The sequence below is a fragment of the Formica exsecta genome, unplaced genomic scaffold (assembly GCF_003651465.1).
Source record: "Formica exsecta isolate Colony F162 unplaced genomic scaffold, ASM365146v1 scaffold2, whole genome shotgun sequence".
Lineage (NCBI taxonomy): Eukaryota > Metazoa > Arthropoda > Insecta > Hymenoptera > Formicidae > Formica > Formica exsecta.
Window position 1 is genome coordinate 4,806,251 of NW_021849297.1, and position 18,113 is coordinate 4,824,363.

At 37.2% G+C, this 18,113-nt stretch overlaps 1 protein-coding gene across 1 annotated transcript in view; it reads left to right on the forward strand.

Moving 5' to 3' along the window:
• The first annotated feature begins 1,634 nt into the window (after positions 1-1,634).
• LOC115234517 (lachesin-like) overlaps positions 1,635-18,113 on the forward strand; it is a 50,143-nt gene continuing 33,664 nt past the window's right edge. Inside the window, exons 1-2 of the mRNA XM_029805650.1 lie at positions 1,635-1,645; positions 3,802-3,859. Of these exons, the coding sequence (XP_029661510.1) occupies positions 1,635-1,645; positions 3,802-3,859 (69 nt within the window). The remainder of the gene's footprint in view (positions 1,646-3,801; positions 3,860-18,113) is intronic.

An 18,113-nucleotide genomic window follows, 5' to 3' on the forward strand; every position in this document is an offset into this window, starting at 1 on the left:
ATACGCGAATGTGGGTAGAGAAACCGAGGAGAGTGCTGGAAATGGCAGTGAAACTCCATTGGTCTATTCGGGGATCGCATTCTATATTTCTTTTATTTACTTTTTTTTTTTTTATTCACAAATAAAAATGATCGTTCCGTTCCTGTGCGTCGGCAAATGCTGACCGTTCTAAAAGGAAATATTTTTCAAGCTGGCTATTTCAACGGTTTGTAGCGATTCTACGAAAACTCGGACAAATATGGATGCGTCAAATTCACATTCGCTTTATCTCGTAAGCCAAGCGCGTGTGGCTTTATCGTTATCGAAACGGGACCGGTCTCGCACGGAAAATAAATTTCTCGATCGTTCTCCCGACAAATGTTTAAACGCTCGTCTCTTTAGCTGCAATTTTATCTCTTTGGTATATTAAATCGCGTACACATCATGATGTTCGTACGACATGATTTTTTTTTAACTCTACCGACACGACAAATGTCACGAATCCGTGAGCGCGCACATCGCGGTTGAGTCGATTAAAGCTGACATTGACAGAGAACACTGTAAACACTAGTTTGCCACCTGTACATTATAGATACAGAATAGTTTCAACTCGTCCGAAAACTCATTCTTTCTACATCCCTGTGATTATTTCGCTTCGTCAAGCTTTCCTTGTTTAACATGGGGAGTTAACGTAATAACTTTTGCGAATAACGTAGAGGAAGCAATTAAGTGAAAAGCAGCGGGCGATGGGATTAAAGCGATTTTGAATGAATCACACGTTTCGTGAAACGGACCGCGGAATAATGCGCGTTCGGAGTAAGTCGGGGGCAAAAAGATACGTTTTTTCTCTCGCGCGATTCAACAAATTGGCGCGTCGTTTTTGGCCCGTATCTGCCGGAGAAAAGCATTAACCGAGCGGTCACGACGAGAGGTAGGATCGAGCAAACCGCCGGACCTCGTTCACCCTCTCGTTCGGAAATAAAACAATGCGCGGTCGAACGAGTGTCGCGGTGCGAACGACAAGAGGCCGAAGTGCGATGATTGTGCGTGCATCATTTATTGTTGTCGTGACACAATAATTCTATTTTCCCGCGAGCGTCCCGATTAATCATCGGCGAAGGCCGCGTGATCACTCAATCCTGTTTCGAATCTATTTCCGCCATTCGGTTTTTTCCAGAAGTGACAGAGCGGTTACGACCTCGTGTTAAATCGCAACTTTGCGCTGAATAGAATCGGATCAAGCCGTTTGATTAATTTTATGGATGGTGTTCTTCGCTTTATGTATATTTTTGTCAAATATAGAGGAGTCTTATAATATGATTAACAGGCTACAATGAAACATTTTATTATTGCAAACGTAGGTTTTGTGAGAAGAGCAATCGGAGACACGCGCGGCTTAATGTCGAGCAAAGTCTAACGTATAGCAGAAACGTATATACGTATTCCGATTACCGTATTCTCGCTCGCTTGGCTGCTATTAACAGAATATTTACCGATGTGTAATTACAGTTCCGAGTGATTCAGGAGGAACGATATGGGGTCCGCCGAACAATTTCATTCTCACTGTCTGCTCTTGATGGTACATGTGTCTACGAACGCTCGACTGACTCGGGTTAGCTTTCCTTGCTGAATTCAATTTCCCTGAGTCCACAACGATGAATCGCAGGTGCATCGAGTTGCTTCGATCCGCAGAGATTGCATGTTGAACGAAAGAAAAGTTGCCGTAGTTTCTGTCTCTTGATCGATGCAACTATCGCAAGCTTGACTTCTTTATTTTATCATTTTTGTGCTCTCTTATTTTTAATATAGATATATTATATTTGTTTATATTCATTTTTACATGTTAAGTCGGGAAGTACGAAAAAAGTATGCGAAAAGAGTGGATGAATTGTCATATATTTGCAAAGTGTACCTCGAATAAATAGTTTTGTCAAATTATTTTTTCTATAAATACTTTATAATATTATTAACGATGTGTGTGTCATTCACGATGTTAATTGAAAAGTAATTTTGAAGTTCTCTCTAGCGCGTTATAAAATAATCTGCGAGTCGTTAAAATAGACTTAAATCGTTCGATTTCGCGGCTCCGTGCCAAACATAGAAGGTCAAAGTGTATCTATCTACCAATTGTGTCAACGACCGCGGTAATCGCGATGAAGTCAATAATCCATGATCCGCTCAGCTTGGGAACAGCTCTATTCCGACGTGTAATTTGGATCGGTGCTTATCTATTGGCGCACACCGTGTTCCTCGAGCTCGTTCTCCTCGCATATCTCCAATCTTCTTCCGCGACACCTCCATGCTATACGCGTACATAGTGATAATATTTGTGCTGGGAATTAAAGCATCGCGGATTAATCCGATTCATTATGATTCGTTCTGATAGATCTTCACGGTTTAATACGAATTCAAGCATGGCTAAACCGAGAGTTATTTTTGTATGACAATCTCCGCGTTGAAAGAGTGACAGCAATATTTTTATATAGATATATAAAGTTATATATGAGACTTGTCTTACCCACGCGACGCATCGTGTAAATAGCTTTGTTTAAATAATCCCTGTTTCCGCGATAGGGAGAGATCGTTATGGAGAGATGCAACGGAGAGATGCGACGCGTCACAGGACGAGTATATTCCCGGCAACGAAAACGCCAGAGCGTAATGATATTCAGAACTTCCCCGCGAGAAGTGGCGCGCTGTCAGGAAACATGAACATCTCGGGATGGATACGGAGACATATTTCGGGGCACACGTACCGGCATTTCAGTCTGCCGCGTATAGTGTGTCGCGCAAAACGAGACTGTTTCGCGTCAGTAAATTCTCGACAACGTGCCGATACAGCGAAATGTCGGAAATGACTCACTTAGTGGGGCGCGCGCGGTATTTCCGCGTCATTCACTGTATTGAGATTTTTGGGGATGTCCCGTTTCGATTTTTGTCGAGTTCTTTCGCCGTGCAGAGTTCCATGTCGCATTTCTGTCATATTAGAGATGCATGCGTATTCCGTCCCATTTGACAATTAATTTGATAAAGCATTAATTTATGTTTAATTACATATGGAATTCATTACATTCTTTGATATCGCGCTAGTCGCGTCACCGAGCGGTAAATTTAACGTTACTAATCTTTTTCGCCGAATTACAGGATCCGAGGTCGCGTTTTTGTCGTGCCAGAAGCATGGATGTTCTATTTCATTCGAGAGTTAATTTAATAAAGTGTTAATTTAAGTTTAATTGTACAAAATTTATTATGTTCTTTGATATCGCGCTAGTCACAGGTAGTCGCATTACAAAGCAGTAAATTTAACATTACCGATCACGATAATCTTGTGCCTTTTTTACGTTACACGTACAATTTAATAGCATTGAAGCGTGATCGGGTGATATAACGAAATGTTGTTAAATGGGTCACTTAGCATTTAACATCACCCTGTTTCAGAGGGACCGAGTTTCAGCGCGCCAATAACAAACGTGACGATCCCAGTGGGACGAGAAGCTATCCTCTCCTGCGTCGTGGCGAACCTTTCTACGTACAAGGTAAGCTGCCAAGCACACGACACCTTTAATCTTGCATCGTGCCGATTCCGCTACGCTTTGCTTAAAAGGAGAGGTGCAAATGACGTCGAGAGTATTTCTTGCCGTAAAAACTAAAATGATATCTAAAATGATATCAATACGAAATATTTATGTACGAATTCAAAGACGATTCGCGCATCACGAATAATTTGCATATCCAATTAAAAGGAAAAACTTCGATAAAAATCAATAGTGCACCGTCGAAAGTTAGGATGAAGTGAAAATGGACGGTTTGTAACTCGCACAGTTTAAAATCCAGCGCAAAGTTTGTCGCCTGCGTCGTGGCGAACCTTTCTACGTACAAGGTAAGCTGCCAAGCACACGACACCTTTAATCTTGCATCGTGCCGATTCCGCTACGCTTTGCTTAAAAGGAGAGGTGCAAATGACGTCGAGAGTATTTCTTGCCGTAAAAACGTTGCGCGAATGATATCAATACGAAATATTTATGTACGAATTCAAAGACGATTCGCGCATCACGAATAATTTGCATATCCAATTAAAAGGAAAAACTTCGATAAAAATCAATAGTGCACCGTCGAAAGTTAGGATGAAGTGAAAATGGACGGTTTGTAACTCGCACAGTTTAAAATCCAGCGCAAAGTTTGTCGAGGCAAAAAAAAAAAAAAATGGAAAATCGTTATATGCGCTGATAAACAAAGTTTAATTTAACTGCCAGTTACAACGGGCATAGCCCGTGGACTTCAATGCCGCGAATGTATTCCTCGGCACGCTGCAGAGACGTGAATCTGCACGAATGGATTTCACGATGTGGCAAACATCGTTCACCGTGAGCCCGCAAAGTCTGATGAATTAAAGTTCATTCATCATGCGGAGCACGGGTAAAAATTTATCCTCTTCGCGATATGATGTTGTATATTTTCTGATGCACGCGATTATATCGTACGCTCGAAATAGTAAATAATTGCATTATAACCTGATGTAGATCGAAAGAAAAATTTCAAACGTTTTTATTATTCGAGAGATTATTTGTTATATTTTTTTATATTATTCTATATTTTATTCTCTATGAATGTCTCAGGAATATACGCATCAAATACGTAACTGCTTGGCACAAATAATAATATAATGTCGACTAAAACTTCTCTCTTAAAAAGGAGGTTCAAATTGGCTAAGGAATTCTTAAACGAGAGTCGTGACGACGATCCTGAGATACATTTGATGTATCTCGAGATATCACTGTAGTATTTTATACATTCTCCGCGTGTTAGTTTTTCGTTATAGTTTCGTCTTTCTTGAGAAAGTATATTGCCAGAATTCCATTCTTACTTAGAATTTTTTGGGGAACGTCAAATAATGCGAGTTTCACCATTACGTGAAAAACATTCGCCGAATTCCTACGATGTTCACATTCTCAAGGCGCTACGAATTCCCTACGGTGGATCACATATTTCGCGATCCAGCGGCGCAGTTTTGGAAAACCTCTGCAGCCTGTGTGGCGAGAGTATTGCGTTCTGCGAGGTGATACGAACACGATATTAAACGCTGGCAAACGCTACATGTTATACACGTATATTATATAAATATATAAATAATTTACGGTAACGCGCGTGATTTATTCGTAACTTACATGAGAGTTTTAATATTAATCTTTGATACATTCTAAAAAAGATTACATTCTAAAAAATACAAGTCGAATGATTTAATATAAGATATTCTTTGTACACGATAAAAGAAAAATGCAGAAAACTTAGAATATCTGAACAATCATATATGACGTGAAAATATTTGGATAACGATCTGTTTGACAGACTTAGAACAGAGGTTTAGCTTAAGTACGTCAGGTTAAGCCAGGATATTATGCAATTACGGCTTGCAAAGGACGAAAAGCGTTCATATCGCGCTCTCACGCTTCCTTCGTAGCTTATCTAACACTATAACGCCCAGAATAGCGTTTTAATCTCAAAATATATTATTCGGAAATTAAAGGGGTCCGCCCAAGCGAAACGCTAAGAGAGCTAAGAGAGAAGATCGTCGGAAGGAAATTCGCTGTAATTATTGCGTGTTTGTTTCGCAATTTTAACGGAAGCGGTAATATTATATTTTATTCATTCTATCATAAAAATATAAATATATTATGTTATGCAAATTATACAATAATGAATCATGTATAATATATATGACATTTTATTTCTGATTTTATTCTCGTTTATTAATAGATCTATTCGTAATATGTCAATCTATTTCGAAACATTTTATGTTAAATATTAACATGACAGTATCATCTTTTCCGATTGTTTTTAAATATAAAAAAAGGCTTACGCAACATCAAAATAATTAAATTAAATCTTCTATATCTGTCGGATATTTAAAAACGAATTAACTAAAGCATTAATGATAATTAAAACGTTGACGCGTGGATAGAAACAACGCATCTTGAGATAACGTTTAATCGTCAAATACTCGCGAATACTCGCGAATACTTGGCTCTAACTTATCTACAGAGTAACTCCATTCGCAAACCATAATTCGACAACAGAGTGGAGTCTTAAATGGGTAGCCCGGTGAAGATTTGCGGCGTCTTAAACGACACTAAGCGGCGAAAGTTTACTGCACGCGGCGGGCGCGCGTTCTCGTTCCTCTATGAATCGCCGACCGTGAGATAGAATCGGCCGGCATCTCGAGATACCCGAAATAAGAGGCGTTTCTCATTCGATAAAGGCTAAATTTATTTGAAAGAATGTGCGCGATATTCCCGATTTAATGAAATACGGATGATCACTTTTTTTTTATCCGAACCAAAAATGCGTGAACTTATCACGTCAATGAGTATTTGCGATCGTCGAAACAGTTTTGCATTGAAGCAAGATAAATCATCGGAATTTGAGGATGATAACGAACGATAAAGAAATTATTTCAATGTTGTACGACGAAAAATAAAATTGACAAAATTCTAATTTTGATTCTGTCTTCGCAGAGTTATGTTGATGCATAAATCTTAGCGCCCATTATATTATTGTCAAAGAGAAGGAATGTCTATCTGCTTATCAATAACAGCGCCGTAACATAAGAATAATATATTCTAATATGTCAAGACGACGTCACATCACTTTAATATAATACCCTAATGTAATTTTGCGTCACGTATTACGCTGGCCGGCTAAATTTCGCCGCAAACAAGTTCGCTTGTGCTTGCGCGGGACTTGTTCGCATCTCGGAGGCAGTTATGAGTAAGTGGCGAGTGGTAGGAGGAGGTGAGGTAGGTCGACCCTGTGTGATGTAGGGTTCTCTGCGTGTTGGTACACGTGAATGTTAATCAGAATGGGATTTACATATGAGGCTCGTATTACCTGGTAGTCAGGGCAGATGCACCGGGAGGAGAAGATAACGGCCTCCAGAGAGAATGGCGTAAGAGGAGGGTGGAGGAGCAGGTTTAGGAGGCGAGAGGGATACGTCGGTGTGCGCGGGCCACAAGAGTCACACACAGCCTATCTGTAATAACGTGCCACGTAAGACATAATTATATATCACCTCGGGATTATTGCCGCATTTACACTCTGCTGTGCTAACAATGAGGATTCGACAATGTTGGCTCCCGTATTACGTAACCGCTCGTGGGCGTGCGATATATCTCGTCATTTTGAGCGGCCCGACTGTGCGCGAGGGGCAACAGATTAACGAAAGCAGTGTCGGCTGCGTTTTGCGCGACGAAAGGTATAATAATTGTATAATCGCGTCGATCGCGTAAAACGCTTGTTACGATCGCATTATTATCTTATACGCGTGTTATATGAGCGGCATTTTGCGAGAATGACTAAAACGCGATGTCATTGCGATGAAAAATTGTCTTCTGATTACGCTTTAATCGAACTTCTGAATTATTGATTGGAGTTTCATGCAAATTCGAAGACCCATAATGGTAGCCATCAAGCGGTTAATCACATTTTGCACGGGATCGATACTTGCCGACTATTATTCGCCGCTCTTGCTATATTATCATGGCTACGACTAATTTTGTTAGAACGATATGAGAAGCAAAATGTGTGCGCGAAAAAAAAACACGCCATTATATTGGTCAAGGTAATGTTTGTAATATGCCCGATCAGAAATAAGGACTTTATCCCTGTCATCCGATATCATTTGTCTCGTTAGCTATCAGGTCCTATTGTCTGCTTGTATATCATCCGTGCCAAATTGCATCGCCAATGCTCGTCGCGATATTGATCCAGTTTTATACATAATTTGCTCACAAAGACACGCGAGCTCCAGTTTTCAGCTAATTTGTAATTAACGGAGAAAATTTTTCCATCTCATCGCGAACTCGTATGCCTGTCATTTATCGGGGATCATCGTAATTGCTCGAAAGATCACGTGCATTTGTCGAGTGAAGGAAAATTCTAGCGGTCGAGATACAATAGTCACTATCCAATGTTATTACCATTGTCTGCATATTGTCACGCTCCTAGTCTCACTCGCTTAAAGCTTGCGTGCCTCTCGGGCACACGCTCGTTTTCTCGCAATCACTACGGTGCAGTTCAACCCTTTAGAGTCTGAAGAGAGACTTTAAAGTACTGTTTCTGACATCTGCAATATATTGTATGATATAGCTCATGACGTTTCTATCGCATCTCTCGTTGCAGTAGACATAAATCCCTCTCGAATCTTCTTATAGATATCATTAACGGATTCCCTCAAAAGATCGATGACTTTTTTCGTTACATGAGCGATTCATTTCAAGAGATAATATCGCGAAATGCAACCTTTACAATCTCGTTAGGAAAATCACATTTCTTCCCGGTACTTGTTGAAAAACGGGAGCAATCGTAAGAGCGATCGAAATAAACCAAACGACTTAACTTCGTGTTTCGGAAAGTATTTCGGGCAACCGTGAAAGCGAAACATTTTCCATTTTATTGAATGCGCCGTGTACAATCCCACGTGACCACTTGCCTTTGGATTACATTCGTATCCGTCTCGTAATCCCGTGGAGGACACCATACGTATTGTCGTACGATCGTGACGAAAGTGCAGAGAAGGCATCCGTTCGGTTAAATCCGCGAACCATTTTCATGGCTCTCTTAAAATAGGACGAGCTTACTCGGTGGTTACTTACCGTCGTCGCTAGGACCAGGTAAGTTTATGTGCGGAACACTCGGTCGTATCAGCTTGTTATCGGAATCTTGGAAGCGAACTTCGACCACGAACGCATGCGCACATACACGCACACACACACACACACTGATATTTAGGAAAATTACGTCGGAGAAACGAGTCTGTTAAAGTATTCATCACGTATAATGGACGAGCGCCACTAATTTAACCACTTGCTGAAAGACATGTATGTATAAGTGTGTGTATGTGTCTTATATATATTATATATGTGTGTGTATATTCGGGTGGACGTGTGCGCGTTATGTGAAATATTGACTCCTCTTGGCCGATTCGCGTGCCCAAACTTTATTACGATCAAAATTAACGGAGATAGAGCTGTTACTTCACTCTTTTGGGCTTTTTTCATCACAAATCTCTGTCTAACGTACTGCGCGTAATTCGTTGATTCTAATAAATGATAAGATTAGTACATAGAGTACAACCATATGTTTTAGTGCAAGCGATTGCTGGATCCGTTTTTAATCGTCTCTTATTTTTAAAGAATAAAAGAATTCTCTGTAGCGCTTTAATTCCTTCAACAAATACTCTGACGCAAAAATATCGCTATTTTAAAACGATCTCTTTCTAGTCTAATTAATTTCGCAAGATACATAAATTCAGACCAGATCGGATGTGCAACATTTTTATTTCGATATAAACTTACGAATAAAAAGTAGGTCGATGAAAACATTACTCTCAATCTATCATTTTTTTTTATGATGCATACATGTCCGATACGCGACAGTGCTCTCGCATGAATGATGAATCAATACAGGCATTCGTCTTCATTCATTTCGCTTTGGGTAAATATTAAAGCTTGCTGCTCAAATTTGGACATGTATATGCGTAATTGTCAAGATTAATAGAATTTCACAGTTATTGATATCGTTGTGTTAATCAATTTTAATAAAATGGTATATTAAATCAAATGAAATAAATGTTTCAATAACTATTTTATTATATATATATATAATGAGGAAGATTATGATTATAAAATTTATACATAATATATAATTTTGTTATAGCAAATGAGAAATGTTTCTTTATACGTGTTTAAAAGACATTATTACATCGAAAAAGAGATACAGATTTAAAGACTACACAGTATATATATACATATACATATACCCTTACTACATCACATGCTTTTTCGTTTACCGAGACATAATTAGCCGAATTGATACTTTCACGTTGTGTGTATGTATCAGGTCTACCGGAAAGATCTGTCCGTTTTTGGAATAAAACAAAATACAAATTTTTATTACCGTCAATAAACTTTATTAAATAATGTAATTGCCATTATTCGGCGGGATTTCTTGCCAGCGTGAGGGCAATTTGCATATCCCATTTTCGAAAAATGTTTTATCTTTTGAAATAAAAAATTGTATTTTGTTTTATTCCAAAAACGGACAGAACTTTCCGGTAGACCTAATATATGTGTTTTGGCAAAACGAAAGAATTAATTTACTTGCATTCGTTATTTCAATAGCATCATGTCGATACAGCTATTATACCATCGAGTTCGTTATATAACAAGTTGATAAAATAATCATTGAAACTTCGTACTTACAACGACACCTTTAATTGTCGACGATTCAATTGTTTTTTATATAATATAAATGTGTAGAATGGAATACATTATAAAAATAATTCGACGATGCTCGTGATACGCACACGTGATGAATTTACGTTTATATTTCTCTATTATCTCGAAAATAAATATGCGCGAAAATTATTCACATTGAATGCGAAAAGCCGAAATAAAATAACGAAATACGTATTATTGACGATGTTATTTTTTCGCGAGTCCTGTAATCACGTGCGCTAAATCTGTTGTGTTGTTGATAAAAAGTTTCTCTATAAATACAAACCGTCGACACAAAGGCTGGAGAAAGTAACGAGCGACCTAGAGTAGCGCGTTAATGCAGCGACTCTTTCCTCTTACATCTGACCTTAATCGTTAAGGTTAATTGTTTCTGGCACAAGGCCGAAGATAAAAATCGAGCGTTTCTTGGATAACTTCAGCTAACTCTGGCTTTATTGTTATCGTCCCGATCTCTTCGACGGATGTTGGCAGAGTCGAGCTACTTGAGTTTCATTGCGCCAAGATCGTACAATACCACACGCGAAAGGCTGCGTTACATTTCGAGAAGACATATTACAGACCGTGTATATTTGCAAATCGCATATAATAATCAGATTTTATCGCTCGCAGTGTGTCTCGCCTATAATTACGAAGGAATTAGAGCGTCTTGTGTGCATAGTGATTTACTGGCGATCGATTTTATCTTAATCAGTGGCTTGCGAGACAAGATATACGATCGAAGCCGAGCGTTGTGCAAATAATTATAGCCAATATACGGACGATCAACGGTGTGTCTAATATTTGCGATAGATTTACCTCACAGGCTACTAGTTACACATTGAACGTCAGGAACGATTGTCAATTGCTCTCACGTCACGGATATTTGCTCGTGAATAATTAATGAGATTCCCTTTCGAGCGGGGCGCGTGCACGGATTTAGATATTTCAAGATAACGTGGCTTGACAAATTACTATGTGCTTCGTTTGGCCAATTTTTCTTCTCGTCTATTAGAGCGTTTGAAGTCAATTAATTTTTTTTTTATACTGTGTAACAATTTTGAAGCGTTATACGGAGATATATAGCACGCAAGAAAGGAGGGTTGCGATTTTTTAATTAGAGATTTAAGTTCTTGCATAGATTTAAATATTGTCCATAGATCACTGTATGGAACTATTTATTTTCAATGGCGTAGTAAAAATATTTTATTTTTTCGACGTTAACTACTTACTAACTTGAAGTAATTATCTGACATCGTGCTGTACGTAGTTATCCCGAGATAAACGTTAAAGCGTGTTGCTTAAGAGCAGGAATTTCTAACACTTACCATGATACTCAAGAAGATGTTACACGCGTACGAAGCACTTCGGCCGACCATTTTGTTAGTTTCCTTCATGGTTGCCTCGAATTAAACTGAAAGCACGGCGTCAGTATGATGCTTACGAGTGGTCGAAGTGCAATTTAAGCTTGGAAGGAACTTAAACTTTAAGGAACGGGCAACGCAACTGGTAAGAGTCTTACGCTCTTTGCGCGAGCGCTAAGCATACAGTGCAGAAATAAGTAGTCTTAGAGTAGCTGCTACGTATATTACGAATTGATCTCTAGTATATGCTAATGATATACATATATATTTTGAAATTATATTTTCAAGTATTTCGTCGAAAAGAAATCTGTTAAAATTTAAACAGATGCAATTATGCAAATATAAAAAGTTAATTTTTTACTCTTCTTACTAAAACACATGAATAGTCATTAAAAAATTATTAAAAATGATATTATAATTATATTACTGAGACATAGAATTTTTTGTATTTTATGAATATATTTTTCCAAATCTTTTAAATTTAAGTATTAAAATCATAATTGGCAAAAACGTAATCGGTTTCAATTTTATCCTATCTGTACATTCCGTATAATGAGGTCGACCATGGGATCATGATGAAAATCGTTTTCTTTCCTATGGGAACATTTAAGCATCCGAGAAGGATGCTATATATTAAGAAGGAAAATGAAAGGAACTAGATTGAATCATCCTTTCCGTAGATTGATCCGATGTCGTAATGCAATATTAGCTGGACGACAGATATCATTAAAGTGACTATTAAAGCCGCAAGTAAATCTTGTGTAAGAGATTTATATAATCGACGAAAAAAAAACTTGTTCTATCTCAATAATAAAATAAAAGATGTAAAAACGGAGTAGTATATAACGGAGGTATATAAAAGTCGATGTGAAAGAATGTCAAAGTTATCGTGGCAAAATACCGGTTTCACACGCGACTAAATTATTGAATCCTTTCCGGACGATCTCTTTAGACCTCTTTGCGATAACTCGTTGAATCCATTATCACGTCGGTAGACACGAATGATACTGCATCGCTATTTGCGGCGCACATACGTTTTCTTATATTACGCGGTATATATTTCTTGGCGGTGGTACACGCGCAATATTTGCACGGGGAGGGAAGAGGAAGGGCGATATGTGTGAACGAGTATAGTCGGTTATTATTTAACAGGCTGGCGCAATGTATCGCGCATTTTGACACCATGCCGACCCGTTTTTGTGAAATACTACGGTAAGATCCGCGCGGTGCCATTTTTCGTGTTACCAAGGGTTTTTTTTTTTGCAGTTTGGCGACAATATTCGGCGCCGTTTCGAACGACGCAGATGGTACATGTGTGTAACCGAAAAAAAAATCGTGCTTTTCCTAATATAACTAACGTATTATATTGTGCAAACTCTGTACGAAATATATCAACGAGCGCGCGAATTATTTAAAATCAGAAATACAAATAAACGCCGGTATATTACGAGTCACGTTAACTAGCGGGTTTCTATTAATTTTGACCGTTTTTAAAAATAATTACCGTTCTAAATTTCTTCTTACTTGAAATATACTCAGGAAATATTCGGGGCACCTCGCCGGCGGGAGAATTTAATTATCTGATAGTCAACCGATCTATCTCTCTGTCCCTCGAGGAAATATATGTGCTCCCACCACCACCTATCCAGCTGAATTCGGACCGGAAGTAAGTGCATCGCCACCGTACTCTTCCCTGGAAATGGGAAAAAATTTTATTTCGCATTCTCGTTTCATAGATCGATTATCTATCTGTAATTGATCTCCGTAAAATATTACATTATCAAACTCTCTAAGATGTTTTATATGATATGACTTTATTACTGTGTATATAAATGCAAAGAACTTATTTATTTAATATCTGTTTGAAGATAAAAGTTTAAGCAAAATATATATGTACATTTAATAAGTTGCTTTAAAATATTTCTGAAAATAATCAAATTTTTTTAAACGAAACGCGTTTAAAATAATGCTAAAAGGAATTTGTTCTTTTTATTCATGAAATTTGGAAAATCGACGCTATATCATCTTCAAACGCGAAAATACCTTTGCCGTTTCCATTTCATTCTTTATAGAGATATTCGTTTGGTAACTGATCATTCCCCTGAAAATATTGCATCCTGATCAACGGGGTCAGATAGCTGGCTATGCCTCATATATAGATCGTTTATTGTACCGTATGTTGGAATTGGGAAGAGGATCGCCAAAGCAACTCTACCAATAGATAGTGAAATATATCTTATAATGCAAAGTTTTAATCACGATTATATTGCATGCTTACTTATAAGCATTTATATTAAATTTCTCAAAATTCTTTGGAATTCAAAAAGCATTTTGCATACAATATTCACATATTTCATATTTTATTTCTAGCCTTTTTTCCATTGATTTTCATTTTATTGCTCCATTTTATATTTAAAGACTTTCGTGTTTTTTATGAAACAATTATATTGGAAAAGTTTCGATACAACAAGCGTATTTCCTTTGATTTAATCTAGCCTTTGTTGAATGAAATGTTAAACGCGGCAACGAAACTAATTTCCACCGTTGTAAACATCAAAGGCGAGAATGTGAAGTAGCATCTTGCAGATATTTGTTTCGATGACAACGGTTCTCAAAAGGCAAATAATTACGATCGATTTTACATTTTACGTGTTTTCTTATATCGGACAAAAACACCTTAAAATGTATCATTAGCTTGACATGGGATTTTAATCTATAGGGAAATCAAAACTTATTTTTTCAAACACATATATATAATGCGTACGTAGTGGCAAGTCAAACAATGAAATTTCATTGCCACTAATGTCTCGCTAGTCGCTAGGTCGTTCACTGTTACTGACGTGCTCAATTGAATCCGTTCATGGTTTTATACGCGAATAAACAGTTAATGATCCAGCAACTAGCGTATTATATCGCCGGTCGTTAACATACATCCGTCTGTCCACAGTGCGTGTATGACGTGGTGTCTTCGAATTAATGAAACAATGCAGGTTGTGTAAATTTTCCAGTTGGATGCGCCGTCCAGTGATATTTATATCATAATAGATATACAAGGACATATATTTTACATAGATTATCGTAACAAAAGATATTATATACGCGTATAAAAAAGGAGACAGGTGAAAAATTTTTACACAACATTTATTAATCTTTTGTCACAATGCACGCTTCGCTTGAAATTAACAAGAGGGACGCAAGGTACATGAGCACATAAGTCCGTGAGTATTCACATATCGGTACACATACGAGCGCATGTAGATCGAAGAATGGCGGGGATTGCCAAATCGATATACTAAACGGGTTTAACGGGGCAGGAATAATTAGGATGTTGGCACCGAGCCCGAGAGTCGAGCTCGCAGAACAGATTTGAACTGAGGAAGGGTCAGTGCTTGCTCTCTCTACCTATTACACGCGTTGCCACCCATTGCTCCGGTATGTACATCGTACTAAATATTGAGCAATGTGTGTGAAAGCGCTCGCCAGCCATGCTGGAAAGTCTTGATACATCCTCTATCTCTCTTTACGCGAGCGAATAAAGTTACTAATAAAAGGATTTGTTCTGTTAGTTGCCAAATACTAATAAAAAAGGTTGAGTAGAACATTAAATATTTCAATATATACTGTATACGCGTTATCTTATTGGACGTGAGAATTTTAGAAATACATAACTATTACATGAATGCGATAGTTCTTTTTTTTTATCTTGTTTTCAGTTGTTTAATTGAACAGCGATGTTTCGCGGTGAAAAAAAAATTGCCAATATTTTGAGTTATATTTAGTACTCTGTTGTTCTCTCTGTTTTTCTGTAGAAAAGATACCACTGCGTATTGCGTTGTACTATTACAAGATTGGTAGTCTACCAATTCTGTTTTTATATCGATCAACGAGATATTGTCCGTATATAGATCGACCCAGAGAAAAAAAGGTTTTATATATCCATTTAAGCAATTAGAAATATTATTTTTGACGTTTTTATATTACGGTCGAATGTGCAATGCTATCGACGGATAGTGCAGTTAGCAATGTGTCAAACGTATAAAGTACGAGTAAAGAGCACCGTCAGCAAGGCGTCAGCATCAATCGTTTGTGGCAGGTGGACAATGGCAAAATTGTGGTGGCATTATAAAATATCAAGATTTACGATTATATCCTGATTGCGCGCATCTCGTTCATAGAAAATTCAGTGATAAAAGAGGATTATAAACACTTCAATAATAACTGATACGAATTTCATCGACATGTTACGAATGCATGAAACATCACCAGCTGTCACGTCGATGTTGTTAATTAACGCGAGTTAAACACTGATTCATACAATAGTGAATTATATTGTTGAGATATTCAACGAACGAGTTTTTTTTTTTTTTTTTTTTTTTTTTTTGATCGCATTATTTAACAGCATTGCTTTCCAATTAAACGGCATTCTACTTTTCGCGTAATCGTGAATATTGCTCCCGGATATTGTCTTCACACAACGCTGATTGTGTTTTTTTTTTTTTAATACACACGGCTGGCGTTTAATAAATGGCATGATGTCCATTTGGAGATATCGTTCATATTTTCGCATTTCGTTTTTCATCGATAAAATGTTTCTTTGTTTACGGAATCTTCTGTTATTAACGATTTATGTTTTATCATGCAAAATTTTATTACAAAAAATGTATTGCGTGCGTTGAGATAATATCAGATTCGAGATAATATTAATATAGATACTTTAATTTGATTCGATTAAGATTAAAATGTAATTAATTTATCCTATACGTTAAAAATATATCTCGTAAAATAATTAACCACGTTTGTTTACTAACTTAAGTTTGAAGAATATAAATCAATTTATATAAGCTTTTGAATAAGAATTGAAAGAAGATTAAAGGAGATTGATATATAAGTACAGTCTTGGAAGTAAACAACTGTGATACTGAGGATAGAATAAATTAAGCAGTTCAAGAAACTCTAGGATGTATACACCACGGCTGGATAATTTTGAAACCAAGTACATTTTGAAACTTCCTCTGTTATCGTGCCTAGCGACGCATAATCGACACAGCATTTACATAAATGCATCGGGCAAGTGCAGTCAACTGCAATAAATTGAACTTTACTAAACTCTCTTCCAAAATTGAGTTTTCCTAAGTCGTTTTATCCCGTTGATTACCTATTATCTATTTACAGCGTATATGTAATGATTAGATTTTCTGTTGCTAAGATTGATCGATCTTCGCAATTTACATCTATTTTATTTATTTATTGCCGAACAACTTCCGCTCTTACTTAACGAATCGCGACAGGCAAATTACGAGTCGCCATAGATTGCATTTAGCTAACCATTTTGCGTTGAGAGGGCAAAAGGAAAAAAGTAATACGAAGAACATTTTCATTTTTTCCGAGCTCAAAATGAATCCGTGCGGACTCGATTCCGAAGACTGTGGGAATTACTTACCATAAATTATTATTGGAATACGGTCCGCAAAATCTACATACTCTTTTAGATTAACCATTCCCTTGCGTTTCGATTCTGCCCTGACATAATCGATATGATAATTTTAATAGAGAAAGCAAAATTCAAATTTTTTGTTTATATAATTTTTGTGGTATTATACGTGCAGAAATAACATTATTCTAATATATCAGTGTCATCATTGGATTATTGTACCGCGAAAAAATATGGAAAGAGGATTGCATTAACGTATAAAAATGTCACGAACACCTTGGACTAACTTTTCGGTTCTGCACCAAAATATCGACCGTAATATCTCCTGGAACGACTACGCAGGCATCAAGATGTCTATCGGTTCGAAGTGAAATGTTACGTTATTATTTTTCTGGTGCCGCGCCAGCCGAACTCGGTGAATTCCGTGGAAGTAATGAAAATTTTTCCCTAGAAAAATTCGATTTCAACTGCATGTACGGTGGCATGGTTTTTATTTAACATTCTTTTGTTGTCAACTTTTGTGTTACATTCAATAGCAACGTGATACCAACAGAATAAAATTTACGCAACGTAAAAACTCATATTCGGTGCGTATCTGATAAAAAAATCGCTTTTACATACTTGATTATCCTGGATTATTAAATGGCAATAACAGCGAGAATATGTGTGCAATCGACAAAAGCAATTAAATTGGAGACAAGGACTATCTTTTTTGCCTTTATAGTTTCAATATTTATGTAACGTGTCATATATATATGAGATACGTTTTAATTGTCTGGCTTGTAAAACTTATGCGGGGTGCGTTTTAGAAAGCAATCAAATTTTACGACTGTGTCCTCCCGCTATTTACCCTTGCAATTTATTTTATGGGAGTGATCCGCCGGATGTAAGTTTTATGCCGCAGCTCTGAATCACTTACCGTATCGAAAATAAAAATTTATTGATGCAGAAAGATATTTAAAGTACCAGATGTCGAGCAGACATGATGGAGCCTCAAAGAAAGATGGTTGGAATAGCATATTATAATCAAATTTGCTTATTTTGTTTCACATTATCATTGTACAATGATGA